This window comes from Punctularia strigosozonata (assembly GCF_000264995.1).
Source record: "Punctularia strigosozonata HHB-11173 SS5 unplaced genomic scaffold PUNSTscaffold_3, whole genome shotgun sequence".
Lineage (NCBI taxonomy): Eukaryota > Fungi > Basidiomycota > Agaricomycetes > Corticiales > Punctulariaceae > Punctularia > Punctularia strigosozonata.
In genome coordinates, this window is record NW_006767435.1 from 2,247,187 (window position 1) to 2,265,079 (window position 17,893).

The following is a 17,893-nucleotide window of genomic DNA, read 5'->3' on the forward strand; positions in this document are numbered from 1 at the left end:
AAGATGCAATCCGCACCCTATCTTCCCCGCCTGGTGATGTCCTGGTGTTCCCTGTGCAAATCAGGTCTGCAAACGATAACGGGCAGCATCGGCCAGGAACTTGCAGCCCTTGTTCATGCATTCATGCGATTGCGGAACGCGTCGCAAGGTCGTCTGCACATCGATACACAAATTTACACGTTAGCATCTACCTCCGGGTTATGCGAGAAGACAGGTCGCCGTGCACGCAATCGAAGGTGGTCCTTCTCGCCATCGGCGCGCTTGCTCTCCTTGAGCGCGACGCGGAGGTTGGCCCTCGCCCGTGTAGCGTCCGCTACCCGGGTCGTGTACGAGCCCGTCGGTGGTGGCAGAAGTCGGCAAAAGATATTGCGCCTGTCGTAGGTAGCTCATACAGATAGCTACTCATGGTCGAAGCCAAACCGAGTGAGCCGGGGTATGTGAGCAAGGAGAGAGTACAAGTCTTGAGCCCGAGTGGTTATGAACGGCCTACAGCCGTCGATATCGGAACCGCTGTCACCGCGGTGCCCGTTGTACGTTCCGCAGGAGGTTCAATATCTGAACACCGATCTGAACACGCATCCCCTCCAAGATGGTTGAAGCAAGATTCTACAGAAATATGCACAGCGCTTTCATAACTTGAACCACCTGTGCTCGAGGACCTCCTCCATCGTAGCCCTCTCCTCTGGCCGATACTTCAGCATCCTTAACAGCAGATCAGACAGTAGTTCTACTTCCTCCTCCGACGGCCTAACCCCGCACTTCTCTATCATCGGACCCTCGTCCATGGACGGCGGTTCATCCTCAGTTCCTATAAAGCTCACCAACTCCGGAATAGAAATCTTCAAATCAGGGTCCTTCGGCTCTCCATCTTCCTCGAACCACTCAGTCCTCGGCTCGAAGGAGCGCCACCAAGGATCTGGTAACCTCCCGAGCATGGTAACAATTTCTCTCATAACGGTTGCATTGTCCGCCATGAACGATTCAAACAGGGAACAGCCCGCCCGAATCTCATAGATAGCGCAGGCGAGTGCCCATACGTCAGCCTCGGGACCCGTACGCCCCTCGAAGCGCATCTCTGGGGGCTTGTAGTGTATCGCCGTGGCAGGCCGATAATCCCTTGGTGGATCGGAAATCACATAAGACTGGCCGAAGTCGATGAGGATGATGCGTTCTTGGAGAAGCGATAGATCTGCCAGTCGAGACAGATTCACCGAGTCGAAGAGGTGGGCGGGTGCATGAGGGCCGCGAGGTGAACCGTCGATCGTCTTAACTTCGTCAAAGCGAGGTCTTCCCAGATGAGCGTAAACCTCGTCATCGGTCCAGTCAAAGACCGGCTCCGCCACGCGGAATAGGATGTTTGATGAGGTTAGATCTTGTTGCATTTGTCAGCGGAGGTCGTCTCTACCATAAACCTCTTCAAGCTGACCTCCATGAACTATTCCTGCAAGATGCATGCGCATTATCGCCATCGTTGTCTGCTTCGCAACCTTCCTCGCTAAATCCCCGCGCAAACGTCGACTTCCAGTTATTCTTCCTGGGCAGTTTGTGATGGCGAGAATGCTAGGGCCAGCAAACGCGGAGACAAGGACTTGATGGCATCCGTTCGGGCCCTGCACGAGGAAGTGATCGTCCACAGTCTGAAAGTCGCAAGAGCCAGTGATCGCACGGAGGGCCTTCGAGACGATCAACTCGGGCATCTCGTCTCCTGCCGTGCTGGACATGTCGGCGCGCATGACTTTCAAAGCCACCAGTTTGCCACGAGGGCGGTTTTGCTGATAGTCGCGTGCTAGCCAAACAGTAGAAGAGCCCCCAAAGCCAAGCTTGTGGAGGACACGGTAACGGCCATCGGCATAACAGTCGCCGATTGTTATGGGGTGGAAGCCTCCCGGTCTGTATCTCTCGATGGATTCGACATCGTCGAACGAAGAAGGGATGAATCTCCTGGACGGGGGTTCCATCGAGAGGTAAGCAGCGCGGCCGCTGGACTGCAATTATTATCAGACTCCGGCAATGCTGTTACCGCTTCCTCGCCTTTCGCCTACATCAGCTTCCGCAAGAGTACTACTTATCTGAACACGCATCCCGTCAAGAGATTGTTACAGCAATAGTACAGAACTATGATCATCGCTCTCATAGCTTGAACACTGTGCTCGAGGACTTCCTCCATCGTAGCCCTCTCGTCGGGCCGATACTTCAGCATTTTCGACAGCAGATTGGACAGTAGTTCGACTTCCTCCTCCGACGCGCGCGCCAGCCGGAGAGTAGAAGAGCCCCCAAAAGCCGAGCTTGCGGAAAATGCGGTAGCGTCCGTCGGCATAGCTATCGCCAATGGCTATTGCGTGATAGCCTCCTTATTTGTATTCCTAGATGCACTCCACATCGTCAAAATTGGAAGGAATGAACTTCCTGGGCGGCCATCCTTGGCCATAATCCATCGTTAGCGATGTGGCGAGTAAGCTGCCAATTGATTACGCGATGACCTTATTGGTTAAGGGAATATGCAGTCCGGAACTTGACTATCCTATGTATTCCAGGCCTTGGCAACAGACAGGTTATTGATATACGGAGCAATGCACTGTCAAAAGTCGTCTCGAATGTGCAGAGGGGGTAATCCTAATATCTCAGTGTCCTTGCATGTGTGTATGTCCTTAAGAGGCACTGAGATGCTGCCCTGCTTGCCTGGATCATCAGATCGGGACAGGAATCCACCCTCCGGGTCGAATGGGGTTCCAGTCTTTGTTTGTCTGGTATAGGCCTCAGATCGCGCAGGAAATCAAAGTCAATGTGATTATTACAGCACCTCATTGTACGCCGTTCATGAATAACCCCATCCTTCACTCGATTCATCTGCCGCACGATATACCAACCCGCGACCACCGTGACTAACGTGGTGGCCAACACGATGAAGAAGCTAATGAGACTCGCTTTCGTGGACACGCCATGCCCTAGGATTTCTCGTTGTAGCGAGGTAGATGACATCTTCGATGAACAAACTCGCCTTTATCTGAGTCTTCCACCAGTACGCCGATGTAGATAAGCATGAATTGCTTCGGAAGGGATAGGAAGGCTGCCGCAGTGAACAAGCCTGCGCCGAGTCCGCATGTCGAATATACCGCGGTCGTTACTTGAAGAGTAGGTGATCAGGATATGAAAGGATGCACGAGCCAATTGCTCACAATGACCGGGAAGGATGCTGTATCTCGTGATTAGCGCAATCTTGAATCCGCCTTCTCTGACAATCTTAGTGAAGCACGCATATAGGATGGTATTCTTTTCCATCTTGGCAGCTCGCGAACGACAGCAATATCTAAAAGCACTAGGAATTGTCAGGTGAAGATTCACCAATGTGAAACAGCAAGGCCTCACTAGAAGTTTCCAAGCTCGCCAATCAACGTTCCAGCAGCGACGATTCCGAAACCGATGCCCAGTCCCCAAACAAGTCCACACAGAATGGCGACGATTTCATGACCGAGAAGCTGTTACCATTAGAAGGGTATTCCCTCTCGCAGTCCAGTGCTTACCGGAGGAAACGATATTACGAACAACACCCCGATGGGTATTAACCACCCGTATTTCTTACTGTTGAGAATGAATAAAAGCCCCCGCTGTTCTGTCCGATTCACTCACTCTCTCATCCACGTCGCGATTGGCCTCAATGCATGGACAATGCTTCTCTCATAGTGCGAGAACAACGTGACGAGCACGATGACAATGACGGCCGCGAGGTAATGCCCTGGTACAAATACTGAGCAAATGGACGATAGAACCGCAAGATAATCTCCATACATGCGAGCTCCCGCCTCAGCCAAAACGCTCGCGTGCGCAGTCTCGACCAGTTGATAACGCTTTTTCGCGAAAGATAAGCATTTTCGCTTGGGGTAGGACTTGGTGTGCGTGTCAGCAGTCGCGGGTCAAGGTCTCCCTGTGGCAGGATCGGATCTCCACGCTCGCCCTCTGCAGAATCCAATCGAGGTAGCTCCAGGACGTCGTCGACAGTCGGCTCCCTGCCATGCGTATGTCTTGAATGCATACTATAGCCTGAGCGAAAGCGGGAGGATCTGAGCGTGGAAGAGGGTAGCTGCGACCTCCCCGCGCGCTAAGCCGGCATGCCTCCTGGATGCAGCCTTATGTCCCGTTTATCATCTCCACGGTACACCCGTCGCGGTTCCAAAACCGACAGTCGCGTAACGAGGTTTCGTCAGCTTCGTAGACGAGCAACAGCGCCAGGGCCGGCAGACGCACGGCAAGGCCTAATCTTGTTCCGAGATGAAGCATATGAAGCCTACTAGAGCATGGGTGGGAGCGTACGGATTCTTGCCGCACCAGACTCGCGCCTACTCCCCGCAAAACGCACGGAAGGACATGGGGTCGCTGGAGGATAGGCGCATGCATGTCGCCAAAAGTGGGGAAGAAGACCGCGTTTCCATCGCTGGCCCCCGAACATGAACCAGGCACCCAGTGGTCTGCTGAGTGGCGCTTTACAACCACAGCAGACCGCGTAGGCCGGCGAACCTGACCGCGTCTTGAACACGTACCCCGGACGCAGCACCTATGCCATGCTCGATCGACGCATTCCCGATGTTTATCGGTCGCACGAGAGCGTTCCTTCGCTGTCGTCCATATTCTGCGTGGTGCGCGATTGCAGTGGCCATCGGGCGGCGAACAGTTCAGGACACGGCGTTTGTGGGCTTGCTTGTTCGGTTCCAGATCGGGGTGGTAGATACGCTCTATGTCCAATAAATAGTGGGCTTCGTCCTTCGCAGACTCGGATCTTCGACAGAGGATGAGAATAGACTCGTAATATCAGCAAGGTTGAACGTTGAAGCCAACAGCAGTCATCTTCTCACGCATTCCTGACACTCACAATGGGCGTGATAATGCAGGTGAGATGTTTCGATTCAATTATATGCTACATGTACAGTCCGTATTGTCGATAATCATCATAATCTTACAATATACCAGGCTTCATTGTGCTCCTCAAGATCTTCTCGGCAGCGACGCCGATCGCGCCGGCACCAAGAACAGCCCACGTCCATAAATTGCCGACTTCCTTTGGGCTCGGCCAGAATGAGTTCTTTGAGGCGCGATACTCGCTGAGCTGCGCATCCTTCTTCGGATTAAACTGGGAGTAACGTTCCTCCTGGAACGCCTCCGTGTCCTTGTCGCCGCCGACGAACCTGAGGAAGATGTAGTTTGCAAGCGGGCCGAGGAAGATGACGGGGTGGAAGGAAGTGGTGTTGGCGGCGAGGAGAGCGAAGGATAGGTGCGTGAGCGCGTCCGCGAGATAGCTGAAAATAGAGAGTCAGGATTGCTGTACACTTGCAGCATATGCGGACATACTTCGGGTGCCTGACGATGGACCAAACGCCAGAGCGAACGAGGCCAGATTCGCCGTTCTTCTTGGCAGTAGCGAGTTGCGCGTCCGCAATGGTTTCGAGGGTCAGGCCGGACGTGAAAAGACCGACGGCGGCAATATCTGTCCAACCCCATGGGATGAGGGCAACATTGGTTGCGCGGAAGGGTGCGGTAAACGGCAAACAGATGATCGTCTGGAAAAGGGCCTCCGGAATGAATTGCTTGAAGAGAGATTCAAGCCAGAATGACGGCTGCAGCTTCGACTTGGTGTAACGGAAATCGTCGTGACCTTGCTTAACTGCGCGCGAAGTGATGCGGTATGCAAGACGCAGCCCCCAAAGGGTGACGCCGCCCAACTAGAAACACAATTTGTTCCAGCGTACGCGCATTGGATCACTGCATTACAACCTACCAGAAGAGCTTGCCTATACGTGAGACCTTTCAAGGCAATGCTCAGAGGAAGACCGTAACGGAGGACAGGGATGCCAATCGCCTGATACCACGCGTCTGCGACCTATGCAGTACAAATGAACACCGTGTCATCCCGGAAACGATGTCAACACATACCATGCCGGTCGGCCACAGGATGTCCTTCACGTCTGCCCTGTCGGTCGACGCGCCGATGAGCCATGTGCCGACAGAAAGTCCGGTATGGACGAGAAATGATGTTCCGACCGGGCGCTGGAGGGCGCGTATACTGATGCGACCTGGATTTTGCGGGGTCGTTGCAAGATACGGAGACGACATCTTGGCGTTTGAGATGGAGCACCGATGTCGGGCGCCCTATAAACGCTGGGCGGGGCAAGTGACATCATGGAGTGACGAAAGGGAAGGCGAGCGTGGCTGTGTGGCGCCGACGTGGTTCCAGAGGCTTGAAGCGGGCACCGACTCCACGACGGCCAAGATCTTGCAATGCATGTGTCGATGCTTCAGCAGCATTCATGGCAATAACTACGTCCCGCTCATGAATTGCATCAATCGCATCGGAGAAAAGCCGGCAGAGCAACCGCGAAAGACATGATTACGCTTCCGACCTCATAGCACATTACGTATCTGTATGCCGGTGGTTGGGGATGAGTGGAATGCGAGGAGAGCTTGCTTAAGCTCGAGTATTGACGTTTCTTCGGAGCCAATCATGCCCCGGACATGTTTCCTGATGTCTGCTCTTCACACCCACGGTACGCTCGTTCGCATCAGCCGACCACGGCCATTGATTCGACCAAACCAAAGTTCTTTCTGCACCGCGCCATCGCAAACAGCCAAATGCCGACAACGTGGCTATGCCCTACATCAGAGCACCATCCTATCGACACGTATATGAGTTGAGCTCGCTTTAGCTGTTATGTAGCGACCGAAACCTCGCGCCATGTACCCAAAACTTGTCGCTTTAGACACGGAGTCGGTTCTTCGCTCTACCTCTACTAAGATGGCATACTTACGGGCTATGATAGCTGGACCATTTTCTCAGGCTGGCTCAACTCCAACGAATGGGGCAAGGGTCCTAACGCAACGCCTCTCATTCAAAACAACATACTAAAAGTCACCGAATGGGAGGTCCGCGATCAGTCGTATGTCTGTCGTTGACGATGTTGCGGACGGATGCTCAGCATTTGAGTCGATCTTAGCAACTACGATCTGGTATGCATCATGTACGCGGACATTCCGCGTATCATCCAGGATATCAAGAAACATGGAGCAAAGCTCGCTATTGTCTCCCGCAACACAAGCAAAGAATTGTGAGCCATTTGCAATCCTCAGTCAATCAAAGACAATCGCTCATCTCCATAGGTGTGACCGAGCGCTGTGGTACTTCTATGCCTATGACGCTCACGGAAACAAGCGATCTCTTATCGACCTTGTCGACTTTGACGAAATATATGACGGTGAGTGAGTGAACGCATTGTTGCCAATGTGTAGCGGGTTGTGAACCTCGAACACAGAGGACAAAGTGAATCACTTCCGCAAGATCAAAGGCTGGACGAACTTTCACTACTCTGACATGGTGCGCAGCCGATCTTCAGTACGCCATATGTCGCTGCGCTCAACGGAACTCGTACAGGTTCTGTACGATGACGAGGCTATCAATAATACTGTGGAGATGATCCTCGGTATGCTTCGTACGTTAGAACACTCATTGTTCTCGAGCCTCATTGTATGCCTAGGTGTAACATTCCAGGTCTCACGCGACCAGCGAGGTTTGACCTGGGACAACTACCAAGACGGGCTCGCCATGTGGCGTCGCAATAGGGGAATTCATAGTCCATGGCGCGGACTCGACGTTCACCTATACCCCAAACGTAAACTCATCGGATACTCCGCAATGGACTTGGACACCATCAAACTACTTGAAGCTGGAGGCCGACGACAGGACCGCACAGAAGGTGCGCGATGGGGCTACGCAATGTACGTCACTGACAATCCCACAATGTGAGTTTCAATGGTGTCTCGTTTGCAATCGGTGTTGTAATTCAGACACAGCGCAAAGTTTTTCTCCGAATGGATCAAGAAGACGACTTTCGGGCCCCAAGCCTCGACGATGGTCTGCGCAATATATGCCAGAGATAGCGACATATTTCATCGTATGAACAAGGTCGAGAATTCGTCTTTCAGGTTTTACGCAGGAAATCTCTTACACCTCCTCTTAGATATGGATGCCGAATGAGAAATCTCACCAAATCGAGGTGAAGACTGCCAACGCTTTCCAAATCGCTTGGAGCCAGGAGGACCGAGACCGTCAGGTGGCAGTCTGGGGAGTGCAAAAACCGTACATTCTGTTCGCAAGGCACGAAAACGACAACAGTCCCAGAAGATGGAGCGAGATGGTCGTATACGGCCAAGTTCAGGAGAACCTGATTCTGACTGTTCGCATGTCGGACCAAGAGCTGAATCATGCCATCGAGAATCTGGACAGCTCTCACATAGGGTACACCCGGAAATTCAAAGCTTGGAATATTACGGTGCCAGAAGAGACTCGACAAGATTTCCGTCAGCACGGCGAAAGATATTCATTGTCTTGTGAGCCTGATCCATCGTGCGCATGGCTTCGTCCTATTCACGGCGTTATGCCACAGAAGACCATCATGTCCGGGACAATAATGCCTCTGGTCGGACACGAATAAGGAGCCGAGGATGTTTGCATAGGTGGTCACAGTTACAGTAAGATAACGTTATAGGGAATGTACATAATCCTCTTCGTTCACTCGATAACGTACACAGTAATGCTGTTCCTTCATGCGAGAGTGTTCGCGGTCGCATCGGCCGCCTCAGGAGCTTCAGTCATCTTCAGCCACAGCCCACCCTCTGCAAGAGCACAAGTTAACAGCCGCATTGGGAAGCCAATTTCAATGCTCAACGATACGTACTAGCATGCATGGTTAGATGCGACTTCGGCCAGAACCTTTCGTACGCCTTGCGACCTTCTGCTTGTTTCCAGTGTTCCGGGGGCCGGGAGTCAGGGGGTTGAGCGCAGGGGTCGAGATCGATGCCGGAGAAATGTTGGAGAAGCCGGATGATCATGAACGAGACCTCATTGTAGGCGAACTACAAGAGGGGGTTAGCCACCATGTTTCACGTGGACAGAACCAGGAACTTGCCTGTTGACCTAGACAGATGCGCGGACCCGCGTTGAACGGCTAGACGGCGCATAAGGCGAGTCAACAACATTGCGACGCAGGCAGAAACAAACGAAACCCACCAGGAAGATGAAAGGATTTGGTGCCAGATATTTGTGCAGTCTCTCATCGATGAAGCGGTCTGGATCGAACGTTTCCGCTGTAGATATCAAGTCAGAAGAGTGCACAATCATGTAATGCAGACGGCTCACCATCCGGGCCCCACAAATCCTTGCGGCGGTGCATGAGCAAGACTGAGTAGATGATACTGAACGCGTCTAGGGTTAATAACGGCAACATCGTAGGTTTAGCGAACACGTACTCCGTCCTCGGAGGAATATACAAGGGGCGCGGATCCACCTCCGGGTTCAAGGACTTCCAAGTTGACGGTCCGATGGATTGTCTGAAGCTCGAGTTAGTGGTTAGGCTGGTAGGTGACGAATGAAACGAACCTGATGTTGAAGGGGACGGCGGGGAACAACCGCAACGTCTCGTTGATGAACGCACGAAGATACTTCATAGCGCGGATATCATCGTAGGTCGGCGGCCGGGCGGATCCGACATGCGTCATAATCTCATCGCGAAGCTTGGAAAGCACATCAGGATTGGTGGCGAGGAGATAGACAGAGCACATGAGCGTGTTCGCGGTGGTATCACGTCCAGCGATCATCATCGACAGGATCTCGTCCTTCAACACGACCGGATCTGGGCGCAGATGGAATTAATACCTGGCAGCTACAGCCTCACAGGGAGGGATGCCGCACCGTTTGTCTGCTGGACGAGATGATCAAGGAGCGTTTCATTCTCTCCTATGTCCTGCTTGTCTCCCGCGGCCAGAAGCGGAGCGTCGGCTTTATGCTTCTGGATAGCTTCCTTCAGGATAGGCTCGATGAAATTATTGACGATTTTCATCGGTTCTTCCGTTTTGTCCTTCGTCAACTCAAGGAACCTCCACAACTTGCCGACGACAGCCCGCATAGAGATCGTCTCCTGTGCTTGAGCAAACGCGACCGCAAACCTCTGCCCGTGGCTCATCTGTGCCGCAGTTCCTTGGGCGATCGGCGCGTTATGCGGATACGGAAGTCCGCTCTCCAAACTGTTAACGCATTTGCCAAACAAAAATTCCGTCGCGGAGTCCAACGTGAACTTCGCTACGAGATCTTGGAAGTCCAGGGCGTAGCCCTCCCGGAACCGGTCTTTCATGCGGGCAATAGCAGCCTGCGCGTGATGCTCGTAGATCTCGAAATCGGAAATGCGGTCACGAGAGAAGAATGGCCGCGTCATGGAGCGATGGAACTTCCAAAGATCGCCGTCGGCGTTGAAGACGCCCGTACCAAGGACTGAGGCCATCTGAGCCTTGAAGCGACGCCCCTTCTCGTAGTTCTGGAAGTTGGTCGCGAGGACCTCCTTTATATACTCGGGCTCCGAGGTGAAGATGACGGTGTCCCACAAGACGTTCATATTGAACGTCGGCCCGGGACTTATAGCGACCTTCTGTTCGGTCATGACATCGCCTACATAAAGACATCAATTCACGAACACCCGCCGAGAGTTTGTTTCGCAGCTTACCAGTGTACTGCTCCCAGTTCTTCAGGGCGGTGACGAGGAGATCGAAATTACCGGGCCATCGTCCCTTCGCACGCGTAACGACACGAGCCCCTCGTTTGGAGGCTTCGCGTGCGTCCTTCAGCTGTCTGAAGACAACGCGCAAGGCCGAGAGCAGCGGAAGCGACAGGACATAGGTAGTGACGAATACAGCGTTCGATATCGTTACCCCGTTCTGCTGCAGGATGTCGCGTGCAACCCAGAGGAATCCCAAAGGAGCAAGCAAAGCAACGCCGAGAACGAGTAGCAACGAGGCTCCTGGCGGTAGCTTACGGGGCAGCATGATGTCCTCCGATCAAGCGTACACACCAGAGGGGAGGAAAGTCAAGAACGTCCGTGCTCTGCTGCGCATACGGGATCGCACTATATAGCGTGAGCCGAAGCGCGGTCAGCTGAGTATTTGTTGCGTTCGCTGCCGATGAAATCCTGTTGCACGGTGCATATGAAAACCAACGTTGATCTATGGTGGAGTGACAGCAGCCAATCCGCGTACGAGGAAGGTGAGAGAGAAGCTGATCATTTTGCAGGTGATTGAGCTTAATTGAAGTTTGTTGGGGGGAATATAAAAGAGCTGGTTGAATAGCTTTGAAACGTGAACGTCGACAAGGGTCGGTGGCGTAGTTGGTTATCGCATCTGTCTAACAGCAACACCTGCTCACAGAAGGTCCTCAGTTCGAACCTGGGCCGACTCATGTTTTTCCCACATGACATTGAGGCGGCAACGTACGACATTTTGCGACAGTAAGGTCAATGGATGGTACCGAAGAAATTGAGCCTTAAAAGGCATCAAAGTTTTATTCATCATTGCTAGGGTGAAGGGGCTGAGAGTGGCGTGATGTCATGCGTGCTCTGGCCGACGCGGCGCACCAGTACGGTGCGCGACCTTGCTTCAGACGACAACCACACCTCTCAAAGGCGATAAGGATGAGAAAGACATCCTATGTTGTGACCTTCTGTGCCGTTATTCTGACGGTCTTGATGGTAACGCCAGTCAAGTCCACCGCGCATTTCGCTCAACTGACCGCTCCGAGTAGAACATCTTGTCTGCGAGGAGCCAGACCTGGTGCGACTCAACTCCTGCGATGCTCGTACGGGACTCTGATCAGAAGGCGGAATAGGCTTGTCACCCAATCTCCCGAAATATTCCACACGAAGACAGTAGTTCGCTATGGCCTCATGGAGCGTTGTGAGCGGACCATCACGGATATTTCGGATGGGGAGGGCGGCGGAATCAAGAAGTACGGCCCGTATAAATGCCGTCCCTTCCCCGCGCGCGTCGCGGACGAGTGCGAGACTGAGTTCCATACGTTCTGCGCCTCATGGACAACCGCCGGATATGTCGTGGAACTCGGTATTGGATTCGGCGCCACCGCCCTGCTCGCGATTGTATTTGGCGTGTCGACGCACTCGAGGAGACGGAGGATCTGGAAGGCTGTGGCTTGGCTGGTTGCGTTCCATGGTGAGTGATTCCTCCCCTCGTTTCGGTTTCAGAAGGAAACTGAGACTGGTGCTGAAGCTCTGTGCCAAATCATCGCCTTCGGGATCATTACCGAACTGTACAGTACTGCCGCTTTCCCAACGTTCGAGCGCGCTCGCCCTGGTGAGCATCAGCGTCACGTCTTTTCTGCATCCCGAATCACCTCGTCACAGGTTTGGGCTATGTCTTGAATACCATCTCCTGGGTATCCGCGATCGCCGTCGTTTTCGGTGTCGTTACGACGGGCTTGTCCGCGGATGCGGGCCATCGCTGGGCTGCGGGCAATCGCGCCTACCGTCCTATCGAAGGATAAACGCTACGGGCGATATCGTTCGTTTTCCCTATTCCTTATGTTTCGGATCATCTCGCATTCGCCTACACCCTTGCATTACGTCATGTCATTACGATTCTGACTACGAAAATCGCGAGAAAATACAAGATGGTAGTAGCACGAATGCTCGCGATGTACGCTCTATAGCCATTCAAGCCCTGACCATTCTGATTGGGTTGTTATCTATCCACTCATGGAATCTGGATACCTTCAACCACGTGCGGATATGTTTGAGCAATCATCTGCAGGCGAAGTTAGCGAGTCTGAGCGAGAAGCAGACAAGGCTGAGAGCGTACGCCGAACAGTTCGGGAGCCCTGATAGCGAGAACTTGGGGATCCTCTGCCAAACCAACGAATCTGGAAAAAGAGATGATGAGTAACGTGTTTGTAATGACGGCGAACGGGGGCGTCCATACATCGTAGATACACCAGCTTGGATGGCCGATCCGAGGGTAAGCACTGTCGACATGTCAGCGATGAGGTCAACGGATAATGGCGGTTCACTCGTACAGCATGAGGTACCAATGAGGAACGCAAACAGTACAACGGGAGCCGTATACTGGCCATTGTCATTGTAGGCGGGGTGCGTGTCTAGGAAGGGCCAGTCAGTACGATCGCAGGACTGGTTACTTTCTGCAGATCGCACGTACAGCGGAGATAGAGATACGCAAACAGCGAACAGAGGATGCCAACGACGTATGATCCCCATGTCAACGTGATGTTAACCAAGGAGTCATTAATGAGAGCGTCAATTCCGCGATCCTTGAACAATCGCCATGTATCCTTTGCAGCTAAGGTGGGAATAAGTATCCGCACATACTATTTTCTAGCGATGTACGAACCTTGAATGTATGGTTTGCCATAGAGAGCTGGATGATAGCCAATGAGCATGACAAGTGCGGATTTCGGCGATCCGCTTACCTATCTCGATGTAGGCGTAGCTGGAGGAGACAAATCCTGGTTAGACCGTTTTCCACGCGATCAAGCCTGAATGCACACGCACCGGTTAAAGTACTCCACGGCGCCTTCGATGCATGAAATGCAGCACTCTGCAATGCAAGCCACAATGGCCAGAGCGGCTGCAAGACACGCAGAGTCAGGTAACGCACGCAACACTGCAGTAATGTCACTTACGATTTCCGTCTTCTTGCGCCGAATTCCTCGCAGCGTTCAAAATCATGCGAATGACCTCCAAAAGCGTCACGATCAGCGACCCAAACGCGATTGAACCAAGAGACAGCGTCGATGCCCTGACGAAGGCGGACGTCGTGGGATGGTTCGGCATCTGCCCTTGCTCGCGCGGACCAAAGTAGTACCACGAGCCGAACGGACCGCCGGCCAGGGTCGCGAGAGCGACGTTACCGATGACCTGCGAAATCCAGAGGAACGCAAAGGTCTCGAAGAATATAAGGCCGGCAACCTTGCCCGATGAGCATGATGAGTCGTTCTCGCAGGACGGGTTGCCTGGCGTCCATTTGGCGTACGTCGCGATGGCAGTGAAGGTGAACCATCTGAAGGAACGTCAGCGAAACATAATATATTAAGGAAATGAGGAACATTACACGGAGAGAGCTGCTTGGATGATTAGGGTGGCGAACGCTACTACGTATACGCTCATGTGATGTTTCGAAACGTCCATGACGACTTGGAGGAGGAGCGAGGAGAGCGGGATGCGAGAACGCATTGCCCAGTACGACAGGACAGAGAGGAGCGCTATCACCGTGAAGATAATCGCTCCGGCTGTAGGCATCGAACGTGAGATATCGCCTATTCTCCAATCTGGAGAGACGTACAATAGTACTTCGTGACCCAATAATATGCGCATATTCCGCTACACGTGGGGTCTGAGTAGATAATCTAGACTGGCCAACGTTGCGGTTGACTTACATGTTGAGGAGAATGGAAAGCACGAGAGTTATGTGCATGATCGCTCGCGTGAAGAATCGGGTGAGCATAAGCCACGCCGTTGAGAGGAGCAGACCCGCTGCCGTAACCAGGAGAAGTAACCATACAGTATGCCTGCATGCGATATCAACCGGATGGTCGACGAGAAGGACTGGATCCACGAACTGGTTCAATGTAACAGAGGTGCCTGTGTTCCCGTCGCCCAAACCACCACCGAGTCCGCCGTCTTTCACCCATTCATCAAGCACTATTCCAGAGAGCGCCGCGAATCCGAGGAACTGGTTGGCGGCGTGACGAATACACCCCTTTGCGACCAACGCATGAGACTTACAGTCAAGATATACAGTATCAAGAAGAACACGTCGTTCACGCGTTTCTTGGGTTTGAAGCGCTCATTCTCGTAGGGGTTCTTTTGGTCGGCGGTCCAGCCAGCACCGTACCCCTGTGGTGGACCTTGTGGAGGGGCATATTGAGGCGCGTAGGGCTGGGATTCAGGGCCGGGATGGACCATGGGTTGGTAGCCTTGATTGGGCTGCCCGCCCCATTGCTCGTTCGTGTTTGTGTTCCAATGGGACATGATGTGTCGTGAAGGGGAAAGTTGTAAAAGAGAAGAGATGGCCAGCCGTCCTTGGGGGCATTTAGGAGGCACAGGGGTGCACAGATATGCGGTCGGGACGCGCAGGAACCGCCTTTCACTGCCTCAGGTGAGCGCGGGCATGCGATGGAGGGCAGGAAGCGATCAAGGCGATGTTTCACTTACTGCATTCAAACCTATGTACGTCATCGCACAGGATCCACACTCGCGCAACATCCAGGTCCTCTCCGTGCGGATCCGGACGTACTACAGATATACTGTAATACCACAACCGCTCGTTTAATACTTTTGCCAGCTTTTCTCCTGACTTCGAAACGACCCGTCGTTTCGACGACCAGTGATACAGTTTGGTGCGATCATCGCCACTCATCCACATATCCGCGAGAATCATGCATCTGGCGTACGCGTATATACCAGTGCACACCGTGCATCCAACAAATATACTCGTACTGCACTCTGAGGTGCCCCGATCCTCTCGGCGAGATCCTCAACCGAGTCGCAACCAACTCCAGACCATATGTTCATTCTATGTATTGCAACGTCCGAATCACGTCTTAATACAGAGACCTCTGGACCTGCCACGGAGCCGACGACCATGACCCGCTTTGTTCTCAGCGTCTCACGATGCACGCGGACAGAAAGGAGACATCGGTTGCTGCATTTCATGCCACTCCTACGACACCGGCGACTGAGATGGCCGTCACATGTTTTGGCACGTTTCGCCGTCCTTTATTGCGATACTAGCAGAAAGCGCATCTCGCACATGACAGTGATAAACCAAGCTCATCCGTAGAGCGTCTGATCGTGAGGTGTGCCGAACAGTCCTTGACGCCAGCTCGTCGGCTCCTTGAAGCCCCCCTGTGCTTTCACAATTTCTTCCGCTGCTCCTCCCAATACACGAGTGGCGGCAGTGGCCATCAAGCCGGCATCGAACCTATTGTCTCCTTCGAGAACAAACTGTACCAGCGCAGCAACGGGCGTGCTCCACGCTGGCGTATCCGAGGTCGATGCCTTCGAGATGGACGACAGGATGCGCCTAGAAAGTCCGCCGCCGGGCATGAAAGGCACGTCGTCCGCAGATGACGCAGACGGTGCTTGTGTTTCCTTGGAAGAATGAGATGTCGTAGAGGGCGTCGTATACGCAGGAATTTGGAGCGCTTTGATCGTTGAGAGTGGACTACCTTCAAGGGCGGGGGTGTTTGTGGGCTGAATGTGGAAGATCGGAGTCCTGGGATTCTCGCAATCGGTTATGGTATAGAAGAAGAAGAATATGCATGCATACATCATTTGTGCATCCGTGCGGTTGCTCATGTCCACGCCACACATGAACAAAACGGCCCTGAAATTGGATGACCTGATGAACTCCAAGATTGAGTCCACGAAATTTTGTTTTCGTGACTAACGGTCGTCATGAGTTTTCACATGGTAACAAGAAATAGAACCTGTACGCACCTTCAACGCGGGTGACCTTTGCTGGAGAATAACGACATCAAAATTGTCCTTGCCGTACACTGTTTCATATTTATCCATAAGTATCGGTGGAATCACGCCAAGGACCAGAACGGCATACACTCCAGCGGTAAGGTCAAGCCAGGTTCGCCATCTTCCCTCGCTCCGACCACTGGTATAACATCGCGCGGGTCAAACAGCCCGATGCGCTTGAGAGCGAAGGTCGCAATGAGGAGGTCAGCCGCGAGTTGAGGCAAGTTCGCGACGGTCACGACAGGCTTGCTTGAGATTCTGTGAGTGTATCTCCTCACTCCCTGGAATTAGGCGCGCACAACGATAAGAGTCTTGCCTTCGAGTCTCGTGCTCGTCGTCGGGCAATAGAAAGGCGCGTCTGTGGACCCCATGATTGCGGTCGTCGTTGTTTGCGTTCAAGAGGCTTGAGCTCGGGAATCGGGATGTGGCGCGAGCCAGCGGGCCCGACCCACTGTGATATCTGAGCTGCTGCCCCTTGCGCAACGCGCCCCCTATGCCTCCGTTGATCTCCCCATAAATTACGATTAACGAGGCGCCTGTACCTCAAGTTCCCAAGACTTCATCCATAAATCCTGCACACGCGCTCTAAGCATTCCAAGCTTCCGCGTGTCGTCGTCAGACTGCACCCCTGTAGGTTAACCCAGTCTCACGCGGGACGGGAGCGTATGGTACGACTGCGCGTTCGCCCTCCAGGACTCGGAAACTCGCAGCAGGAGCCATGTCCCCAAGCCCCTCGTTCAGCCCAACGCTCTCGCTGCAGGATGATCATGCCGTCTCGTCCTCCGAGGCCGCCGCGCTGCACGGGTGAGTACCGCCGGCCTACCACACACGAACGTTGCTGGACCTCGTCCTTAGTCACAAAGCAAAGACACCCATGATCGCCGGAATCATCTCCGGAGGAGCTGTAGCCCTCGGTTGGGCCGTGGCGTTCGTATTGTTTCTCTACAAACGTCAGAAACGCCGCAAGCGAGCCCGGCGCGAAGGTCTCAAGTCTCACCGCGACCTTGAGGTTAAGGGACTTCCGCACCCCGAAATGAAGTACATTATCCCTCCAGATCCGGCCATCGTCGGCGGCATGCGTGCGCCCGGTGATTCTGCTGCGGGAACAGGGAACACTTCCTGCACTTCTTCGGCACCATCTGTGTTCACAGGAGGAGAAACAGACAAGGGAAAAGCACCCGCGATGTCCATAATCCCGGAGAAACATCTTGGAGCGGGATTTGCGGCTGCACGAGAGCCCATACCCTTGGAAGGCACTTCTTCATCAGCGACATCTTCATCATCCGAACCCGGACTGGCTTCGTCCACTACCAGACTACCCACATGACGATTGCGGCGTTTTATTCTGTACCTTTGCTCTGACTTATTCTATTCAGCACTATCTTCTAGTTTCGTGAATCCATTTCGCATAAGTATAGCCATTATCGTCACTTCGTGGGACTGGATTACACGAGCCCACGCACGAAGTTCCGGAGGTTCACAACGGCCGTTTGGACAGTGAATGCATTCTACGTGTATAAAGGAATGCGATG

The 17,893-nt window shown here is 53.3% G+C and overlaps 8 protein-coding genes and 1 non-coding gene across 9 annotated transcripts; 3 read left to right on the forward strand and 6 right to left on the reverse strand.

The window, feature by feature from the left end:
• Nucleotides 1-591: 591 nt before the first annotated feature.
• On the reverse strand, nucleotides 592-1,787 carry PUNSTDRAFT_50731 (kinase-like protein). The gene is made up of 2 exons (XM_007381371.1): nucleotides 1,427-1,787; nucleotides 592-1,372 (listed from the first exon to the last, which is right to left on the reverse strand). Exons 1-2 carry the CDS (start codon nucleotides 1,719-1,721, stop codon nucleotides 630-632), a joined length of 1,038 nt encoding a protein of 345 aa, XP_007381433.1. The 5' UTR covers nucleotides 1,722-1,787; the 3' UTR covers nucleotides 592-629.
• A 1,158-nt stretch (nucleotides 1,788-2,945) lies between these two features.
• On the reverse strand, nucleotides 2,946-3,991 carry PUNSTDRAFT_99222 (uncharacterized protein; the record flags this gene model as incomplete). Its single annotated transcript, XM_007381372.1, has 6 exons — nucleotides 3,787-3,991; nucleotides 3,628-3,733; nucleotides 3,522-3,579; nucleotides 3,367-3,476; nucleotides 3,177-3,316; nucleotides 2,946-3,124 (listed from the first exon to the last, which is right to left on the reverse strand). The coding sequence occupies exons 2-6, from the start codon at nucleotides 3,633-3,635 to the stop codon at nucleotides 2,946-2,948; spliced, it is 495 nt and encodes a 164-aa protein (XP_007381434.1). The 5' UTR covers nucleotides 3,636-3,733; nucleotides 3,787-3,991.
• Nucleotides 3,992-4,881: 890 nt separating this feature from the next.
• On the reverse strand, nucleotides 4,882-6,179 carry PUNSTDRAFT_125043 (DUF1295-domain-containing protein). Its single transcript, XM_007381373.1, has 4 exons — nucleotides 5,923-6,179; nucleotides 5,768-5,869; nucleotides 5,341-5,711; nucleotides 4,882-5,288 (listed from the first exon to the last, which is right to left on the reverse strand). The coding sequence occupies exons 1-4, from the start codon at nucleotides 6,100-6,102 to the stop codon at nucleotides 4,949-4,951; spliced, it is 993 nt and encodes a 330-aa protein (XP_007381435.1). The 5' UTR covers nucleotides 6,103-6,179; the 3' UTR covers nucleotides 4,882-4,948.
• A 542-nt stretch (nucleotides 6,180-6,721) lies between these two features.
• Nucleotides 6,722-8,017, forward strand: PUNSTDRAFT_142120 (uncharacterized protein; the record flags this gene model as incomplete). Its single annotated transcript, XM_007381374.1, has 8 exons — nucleotides 6,722-6,753; nucleotides 6,807-6,923; nucleotides 6,981-7,091; nucleotides 7,144-7,238; nucleotides 7,296-7,357; nucleotides 7,415-7,463; nucleotides 7,518-7,782; nucleotides 7,834-8,017. The coding sequence occupies 8 exons, from the start codon at nucleotides 6,722-6,724 to the stop codon at nucleotides 8,015-8,017; spliced, it is 915 nt and encodes a 304-aa protein (XP_007381436.1).
• Nucleotides 8,018-8,584: 567 nt separating this feature from the next.
• On the reverse strand, nucleotides 8,585-10,871 carry PUNSTDRAFT_125045 (cytochrome P450 monooxygenase pc-3; the record flags this gene model as incomplete). The annotated part of the gene is made up of 9 exons (XM_007381375.1): nucleotides 10,536-10,871; nucleotides 9,731-10,480; nucleotides 9,419-9,671; nucleotides 9,289-9,369; nucleotides 9,179-9,234; nucleotides 9,050-9,126; nucleotides 8,949-8,987; nucleotides 8,718-8,895; nucleotides 8,585-8,655 (listed from the first exon to the last, which is right to left on the reverse strand). The coding sequence occupies exons 1-9, from the start codon at nucleotides 10,852-10,854 to the stop codon at nucleotides 8,585-8,587; spliced, it is 1,824 nt and encodes a 607-aa protein (XP_007381437.1). The 5' UTR covers nucleotides 10,855-10,871.
• A 306-nt stretch (nucleotides 10,872-11,177) lies between these two features.
• PUNSTDRAFT_t28 lies at nucleotides 11,178-11,263 on the forward strand. Its single transcript has one exon. It is a non-coding gene; the product is annotated as a tRNA-Val (tRNA).
• A 194-nt stretch (nucleotides 11,264-11,457) lies between these two features.
• Nucleotides 11,458-14,918, reverse strand: PUNSTDRAFT_119111 (DUF580-domain-containing protein). The gene is made up of 17 exons (XM_007381376.1): nucleotides 14,616-14,918; nucleotides 14,450-14,562; nucleotides 14,267-14,398; nucleotides 14,173-14,210; nucleotides 13,942-14,119; nucleotides 13,514-13,890; nucleotides 13,383-13,458; nucleotides 13,301-13,320; nucleotides 13,222-13,248; nucleotides 13,030-13,170; nucleotides 12,890-12,970; nucleotides 12,796-12,838; nucleotides 12,676-12,736; nucleotides 12,088-12,621; nucleotides 11,690-12,030; nucleotides 11,606-11,634; nucleotides 11,458-11,552 (listed from the first exon to the last, which is right to left on the reverse strand). The coding sequence occupies exons 1-14, from the start codon at nucleotides 14,859-14,861 to the stop codon at nucleotides 12,571-12,573; spliced, it is 1,584 nt and encodes a 527-aa protein (XP_007381438.1). The 5' UTR covers nucleotides 14,862-14,918; the 3' UTR covers nucleotides 11,458-11,552; nucleotides 11,606-11,634; nucleotides 11,690-12,030; nucleotides 12,088-12,570.
• A 744-nt stretch (nucleotides 14,919-15,662) lies between these two features.
• PUNSTDRAFT_99231 (uncharacterized protein) lies at nucleotides 15,663-16,738 on the reverse strand (the record flags this gene model as incomplete). Its single annotated transcript, XM_007381377.1, has 5 exons — nucleotides 16,661-16,738; nucleotides 16,450-16,606; nucleotides 16,332-16,390; nucleotides 16,162-16,277; nucleotides 15,663-16,107 (listed from the first exon to the last, which is right to left on the reverse strand). The coding sequence occupies exons 1-5, from the start codon at nucleotides 16,730-16,732 to the stop codon at nucleotides 15,663-15,665; spliced, it is 849 nt and encodes a 282-aa protein (XP_007381439.1). The 5' UTR covers nucleotides 16,733-16,738.
• A 136-nt stretch (nucleotides 16,739-16,874) lies between these two features.
• On the forward strand, nucleotides 16,875-17,738 carry PUNSTDRAFT_50736 (uncharacterized protein). The gene is made up of 2 exons (XM_007381378.1): nucleotides 16,875-17,165; nucleotides 17,217-17,738. Exons 1-2 carry the CDS (start codon nucleotides 17,080-17,082, stop codon nucleotides 17,686-17,688), a joined length of 558 nt encoding a protein of 185 aa, XP_007381440.1. The 5' UTR covers nucleotides 16,875-17,079; the 3' UTR covers nucleotides 17,689-17,738.
• Nucleotides 17,739-17,893: the final 155 nt, after the last annotated feature.

Bases quoted from the DNA above. Each gene is read 5' to 3' on its own strand.
- PUNSTDRAFT_50736 (XM_007381378.1), top strand. From the start codon at position 17,080: ATGTCCCCAAGCCCCTCGTTCAGCCCAACGCTCTCGCTGCAGGATGAT. The intron at 17,166-17,216 runs GTGAGTACCGCC...CCTCGTCCTTAG, and splicing joins GAGGCCGCCGCGCTGCACGG to TCACAAAGCAAAGACACCCA.
- PUNSTDRAFT_119111 (XM_007381376.1), bottom strand. From the start codon at position 14,861: ATGTCCCATTGGAACACAAACACGAACGAGCAATGGGGCGGGCAGCCC. The intron at 13,249-13,300 runs GTAAGCGGATCG...GCTATCATCCAG, and splicing joins CTACGCCTACATCGAGATAG to CTCTCTATGGCAAACCATAC. The intron at 12,839-12,889 runs GTACGAGTGAAC...ACATGTCGACAG, and splicing joins CCTCATTGGTACCTCATGCT to TGCTTACCCTCGGATCGGCC.
- PUNSTDRAFT_125043 (XM_007381373.1), bottom strand. From the start codon at position 6,102: ATGTCGTCTCCGTATCTTGCAACGACCCCGCAAAATCCAGGTCGCATC. The intron at 5,870-5,922 runs GTATGTGTTGAC...TGTACTGCATAG, and splicing joins TCCTGTGGCCGACCGGCATG to GTCGCAGACGCGTGGTATCA. The intron at 5,289-5,340 runs GTATGTCCGCAT...CTCTATTTTCAG, and splicing joins TCCATCGTCAGGCACCCGAA to CTATCTCGCGGACGCGCTCA.
- PUNSTDRAFT_50731 (XM_007381371.1), bottom strand. From the start codon at position 1,721: ATGTCCAGCACGGCAGGAGACGAGATGCCCGAGTTGATCGTCTCGAAG. The intron at 1,373-1,426 runs GTCAGCTTGAAG...AAATGCAACAAG, and splicing joins TGCAGGAATAGTTCATGGAG to ATCTAACCTCATCAAACATC.